This window comes from Tripterygium wilfordii, chromosome 17 (genome assembly GCF_013401445.1).
Source record: "Tripterygium wilfordii isolate XIE 37 chromosome 17, ASM1340144v1, whole genome shotgun sequence".
Classification (NCBI taxonomy): Eukaryota; Viridiplantae; Streptophyta; class Magnoliopsida; order Celastrales; family Celastraceae; genus Tripterygium; species Tripterygium wilfordii.
Genome location: NC_052248.1, coordinates 12,704,529 through 12,710,873, shown reverse-complemented (window position 1 = coordinate 12,710,873; position 6,345 = coordinate 12,704,529). Strand labels below are relative to the sequence as shown.

The 6,345-nt window shown below is 38.6% G+C and overlaps 1 protein-coding gene across 2 annotated transcripts; it reads left to right on the top strand.

Moving 5' to 3' along the window:
• Positions 1-3,602: 3,602 nt before the first annotated feature.
• LOC119983029 (uncharacterized protein C24B11.05-like) lies at positions 3,603-5,906 on the top strand. 2 transcript variants are annotated; one of them, XM_038826678.1, is made up of 8 exons: positions 3,603-3,730; positions 4,120-4,185; positions 4,289-4,354; positions 4,443-4,540; positions 4,607-4,732; positions 4,818-5,060; positions 5,156-5,221; positions 5,529-5,906. In XM_038826678.1, the coding sequence occupies exons 2-8, from the start codon at positions 4,134-4,136 to the stop codon at positions 5,682-5,684; spliced, it is 807 nt and encodes a 268-aa protein (XP_038682606.1). In that variant the 5' UTR covers positions 3,603-3,730; positions 4,120-4,133; the 3' UTR covers positions 5,685-5,906. The 2 variants fall into 2 exon arrangements, with proteins under 2 accessions (XP_038682606.1, XP_038682605.1); XM_038826677.1 differs by lacking the exon at positions 3,603-3,730 and adding an exon at positions 3,919-3,946.
• Positions 5,907-6,345: the final 439 nt, after the last annotated feature.

The following is a 6,345-nucleotide window of genomic DNA, read 5'->3' as shown; positions in this document are numbered from 1 at the left end:
CCAAAGGACATGCCTCTTCTCCTGCACGCCTCTTCTTCGGTGCTTGCATCAGTTGGCTCGGTTTGGTGCGCTGATCTGCGAAAGGCATTGGCCTATATTTTGTTGTTCATTTCTAAAAATTTCCTGCCTCATACTTATGAGTTTGTCTATTCATACCCCTGTGTTGTTCTCTTGGGTCTTTTTCGATTTTGGCGATCGACAAACAGACTTACGCTGGGGTCAGAGTTTCATATAATCGTCAAGGATTATCGTGGGTACTCTTTTCTCAGCTTCAATTGCTTTTCTTGATTTGATAGGTGGTTTTTTCGTTTTCATGTTCTGGGTATTTTTTTTTAGACTATCAGATTATGGCTTACCTCAGACAATATCTACGCCTACATCAGTCAGGCTGTTAATATCTACGCCTACATCAGTCAGGCTGCCATGACATGGTAAGTTTTGTTTGTATTGTTATCTGGCTCCATTATTTTCCCCCACTCCCAGGTTTTCCTTTGGTGGCTTAAGTTCAGCCTCTTTAATGCTTAATAAATTGACTTTTGCAGGCAAACGCAAAGAGGTTCCCATAGAAACATTGTCATGGGGACAGTCTCCTGGGAAGCCTTCCAAAATTAGGCCTTGCACCCATACTTTGATTCATAATCTATGTGCTACGTATTGCTTATCTTCATTCTGTCATCATGGGTATCCCCGTTATATTATCCTTAAAATTTCGGATGATGCCCTTGCTAATATTATTGGATATGTATTCTCTTTTTAATTGAATGGTGAGTTCAATTGTAGCATAAAATCTGCCGAAGTTAACATGTGGATCTAACCTTTTTGCATGTTTGGGTGCTTTTCTAGCAACTGCCAGACTTTTAATGTTTTGTAGGTGCAGCAGGTATGCCCTATATAGTCTTGATGCAGTTCTTAATACGGCTATAGTATGTGATTAGGGAGTCATGTTATCACAACCCAGTGCTTTCAAAATTTACGAACAATTCTTTTTTAATTTGTTTATATAATTTTTTTACCATCGGGTAGCAAAATGAACCCTTTATGACATAGTTTGTGATGCCCTCCGTTGCTGCTTATAGGTTCTGCCCAAGCAGATGGCCTTTATATTAAACACTCTGAGTCTAGATTTTTCAATAGTTTGTTGTATTTTAATGATTCTTCTTCTGCCCTGTTTTTGTAAAACTTGCATGGCCCATAACTGACATAAGGTGGGGAAAGCTCAGCAATTGTGGTACCATTTTCATTAATCAGAAGAGAGTCAAAATGGTTCTCATATTATTATATATGTATGGTTCAGTGGAATATGCTATTCTGTTGCTGAAAAATAAATTGAATTTCGGTGCAAGTTCACCTCCTTTCTATGGTGTTATTGTGATCTAGAAATCTTTTTGAATTCCTATGTGGTAATTGATAATACTTATTTAGGTAGCAACAATTTAGAATCGTTTGTTTTGAATGAAACTTACATGAATCATTTTCTGATTTTCTTTTATTTGTTTAGTCGTTTAATTAGGAAGGAACGAGAGGAGACCGGGTAAGAGAATAGGATGCGGGTGCAAAGAGAGCTTGGAAAGGTCAACTGTAATTTCTTTAAGTTTGGTATCATTAATGTTCCTTCCTAATTGTTTACGGTGTTGTGCTCAGGTGACTTAGAAGCAAACGGAACGCATGGACATCTCAATTGATGATCAAGTTGAGTCAAAAAAGTTTACGAGAAGGGCATATACGGACTGTCCATTGAGATTGGTGCCTGTACAATCATTCCAGACCTACTTTTAAGTTGTTAAAAATGTTAACCTTCAATTTCGATCGTGTAATATTAATTTTTTAAAAAAACTTTTTACTATGCACCAAACCTTTCACACACAATCCAATGGCCACGTTTCATTAGCATTGTGCATAGATCCTAAAGGCAGAATTTTATATATGAATAGATTTTACCATTCATACATGTAAGATTTGAACCATATAATTAACTCCTCTTATAAGTACTTAGCCATTGACTACTTTCAATATACACCCATCAAGATAATTAATTTCACCATGTAAAATACCAATAGAATTGGAAGTATAGATTGTACGAGAGGATGCAAGTAGTTAGTTGGATAGTTGCAGTACAACACTGTCGCGCGTAGCGCGGGTACTAATCTAGTTTTTTTTAATAACCGAGAACAACTCAAACGTGTTCTTTACAAACTAGTAAATCCAAACTCGGGTCGTGCTAGGGACATACAAACCCTTCCAACGAGTTAGTTGGGCCGAGGCACAGTATTCGAGTGAGATTATTTACGCCTTAAGTTAGGAGAGATAACCAATTAGACTATCGCCAAGTGATAACATGGCGACAACAGTAAAAGGCAATGCATATATACTTTATGTCTGACCAGTGTCAATTTGGTATGGAATTCACAACATGTGTACACTTGAAATCCAATATACCAAGGAATAAAATAATAATATATGATACACTTGTTAGAACATTACAATCAGGTAAGGATTCTGGAAATTGAATATGAAACTATGGATAGTCAGCATCTTCTACTTTGGCAGTCCTGGTGTGAATTTTAGTTAGATCGGTTGAGCTAACTTTATTTTTGTGCATTCAATGTCACACTACACAATTTAGCCCTTTCTTTTTGGTCTAGTTTGTTCAAATTATCTGTCACAAGCCACATCTCCCATGAGACCTAATGACATGATGGACTATGCTAAGCATCTACTTATCTTTATTAACCACTAGGTAATAGCATATATGGTTATCTCTCCGGACTTAGGACGTAAAGCCTCACCCGAGGTTGGGAGTTTAATTCTAAAATGACAGTTATTTCCAAGTGGTTTGAGCTGAGTCTCTGTCCAACAAATCTGTTTGGCGGGTTTGCGCGTGCCTAACCCGGCTCGAGTTTGAGCTTAGTGGACTATTTGAAAGGCACACCTGTTAAGTTGTTTTTGGTTACTGAAAAAAACTACTTATCCCTTTTTTGTAACCGAGCTTTGGACATCCGATATGGGCCTTCAGGTCCACGTGCACAAAATTTTTCCACCTGACGACAGGATAAATTAGACCAAAGCCTAACGTGTGGCCACAAGGGTATTGCTCCCAGTTTGAATCGAACATAGGACTTTTCAAGTCCATATGGTTTGACCCCATAGAGATTCACCAACCATGCTATCATCCAAGTGGTTAAAAATCTACTTATCCTTATCGGCATTATTCTCATAGTCCATACTCACAACAGAAGGAATAAAGAACAATTCTCATATACAAACCCCACTTAGCAAATAAATCTCCCATATCTAGAATTCCTAGATTCTAAGTCCAATTTGAGCTACTCAAAACTTCTTTTGACAACATTAAGAAATGTCTAATTCATATTTTATTTTATCCATGTCTATACCATAATGTCCTGTTTTTCAATCAAATGATGTTGATAATATGAAAGGGGTGGCCAGCACCCATTGGACCATACAGCATTTTTTTAAGTCTAGTAGAATAACAAGTCTCTTAAAGAACCTACAATCAGAAGAAAATGACAAGTAACAGAAACCAAGATGACTTTAAGTATTCAGAATTGCACCATAAAAGAACCAAAAGATATGCTCATCGCCACAAACATTGCTCGTCCACTTCCCACATTCTTAAAGCAGCAGGTGCTCTTTGTTGAATACATTTGTGTATAAATAGGCCTGTTAGGTATTATTATTGAAGTGTGCATCAGAGCTGTTACAATCAAAGGTATAGGTTTGTGGTGCATTATAGTTTTCCGTTTTTTTTTTTTTTTTTTGCGTAACCGAGTACAACTTCCCCAAGTCTAGAGAGATAATTAGCTAGGCTCTCGCCTAGTGGTTGCATGTCGTTGTTAATGCATCGCATTGCTTTCATCAGCAACTTAGGTTTCAAGTATATATATTGGAAGCTCTTTCCATTGCACTTTCTTGATGGGTTCATTAGGTTCTTCTCTCATTCTCTTCTTCCATATCTGTTCATTTTGATCTCCTCAAATCTGTTCATCATTATCTGTGTTGTTTTCTCTTTGATTGAGATATTCGTTTTGAAGAGCTCTGAAACCAGATTTTGTTAAACCTGATGGTTAAGATGTGTCCTAATGGTATGAGTTCTTGCAGGTATACTTCATCAGATGGATTCTGCTAGGAGTTCCAGTGGATCAAAGTATGAGTGCTTGCTCTTCGGTAAGTCAAAAAAAAAAAGAGTTAGAATTTCTGAGGAAAATATAAGATTCTGAGGAAAATAAAAGGATCACTGATATGGGGGGGTTCTTTATATGTTTTTCAGACATGGATGATACCCTGTACCCTCTGAGCACAGGCATCAACTTAGCTTGCCGCAAGAACATCGAAGGTGCAAATGACTGCACTAGTTCATTATACTAAAAACAATAGTTATATATAGTTATCATGATAATGAAATTGAGCTATTGTTTCTGTAGATTATATGTTGAAGAACCTGAACATAGAAAAAAGTGAAGTACCAAGGATGTGCTTGGAATTGTACAGGGAATTCGGAACCACGATGGCCGGCCTTAAGGTACAGAGTTTTGTGACAATCTTTTCATTATGTCTTTGTTTTGTTGATTGTGTAGATGAATTTCAGGCTCTTGGTTATGAATTCGACAACGATGAGTTTCACGACTATGTTCATGGAACACTGCCATATGATTTTCTGAGTCCTGATCCAGTTTTGAGGAACCTCTTACTCTCCATGCCACAAACAAAAATAGTATGTAATCTTTGATGCAAGAAGATTGACAAGAGTTTTGTTCATGGAACGCAATTCTGAGATATCTTTTGCTGTTATTTATCAGATCTTCACTAATGCTGATAAGGCACATGTGGCTCAAGTTCTGACGCGGTTGGGCTTGGAGGATTGCTTTGAAGGTGTCATATGCTTTGAAACTCTTAACCCTCCTCTTGAAGCAGCTGATGAACCAGACCCGGATGATGCTGACCCTGACAGTTGCACCTCCAAGCCGCGGATCATCTGCAAACCATCTCTGGAAGCCATTGAAGCAGCTATCAGGATAGCAAATGTTGAGCCAGAGAAAACAGTATAGACTTGAGCCTCATCATAGATTCATAGTCTGTATTTGCTTTAGTCATTAGGGAAAAAATAATTGAATTTTCATCTCTTGTTTCCTCCCAGATTTTCTTTGATGACAGCACCCGCAACATTGCGAGCGGCAAAGCAGCAGGACTACACACAGTTATTGTAAGCATTAATTCTGTTTTGTTTTTTTGGTAACCCATAATTTCCCAGCCCAACATGTCCACCGCACAACTAGGCCAGTTCTAAAATCGGGCTGTCAATCCAGGTCAACATGCCTACTAGTCAGCTGAGCCAATTTTAAACTCGGACCGCAAACCCAGCTCGCTCCACACTTCCCGCATTTCATTCTCAACCAAAACTTGTTTGTTGCAATTCTGTTTTGCTGCAACGCACGCAACTCTGCCTAGTCCATTATAATCCGCAGCTATCCTTAATTGCGTCCATTAACTTTTGTATCTATTAATGGAAGGTGGGGAGCTCAGTATTAGTCCCAGGTGCAGACCATGCCTCGAACAGTATTCACAATATCAAAGAAGCAATACCAGAAATATGGGAAGGCACACAAGGAGAACAGCTTGAGCAAGTCATCCAATCCACTGCAATTGCAACAGTGATCCTTGCATGAATTTCCTGAGTGGATTGGATTGATGTCGCCTTCTCTCGCAAAGTTTCTGGTTTTGGGGGGGCAGGTTGGACTTTAAATTAAGCAGATTTCAAATCTTCAAGCTAAGAACATCAAGATAACAGAAACTCACCATTCTCATATTGTATCCACAGCTATCTTTGTTTACACTTAATACTTACATATGGCAATCCGACCTGCTTGTTTCTTGTATTCAAGCTTATTCACAACATCCATTCCATCAATGACATTTCCGAAAACGACATGGCGATTTATTTCCGAAAACGACATGGCGATTTATCCAGCCATGGAGTCTGCTGCACAATGCAAAATGCAGAAAATTCATGAAAAAAAATACCATGGGTGCTTATAAATTGTGCAGGAAAACAAATGAACTAGGTGTTGTGCTCAATAAGCAAATACAGCTCTGCTTGGATCAGACATGTGTGGGCCAAAAACTATCCACTTGCAAATCTATACTACAAAGCCCACCAGAGCTGCAATCGACATTACTAGACCCACGAGAGTCTAAATCGAGCAGGCCCATGGTCCAAAATCCAGTCCCACAAGAGTCTAAATCGAGCTCGATAAGCCCAAGGCACAAGTAAATTGGTAACTAGATCCACGAGAGTCTAAGTCAAGCTCAACAAGACGTGCACGCCCA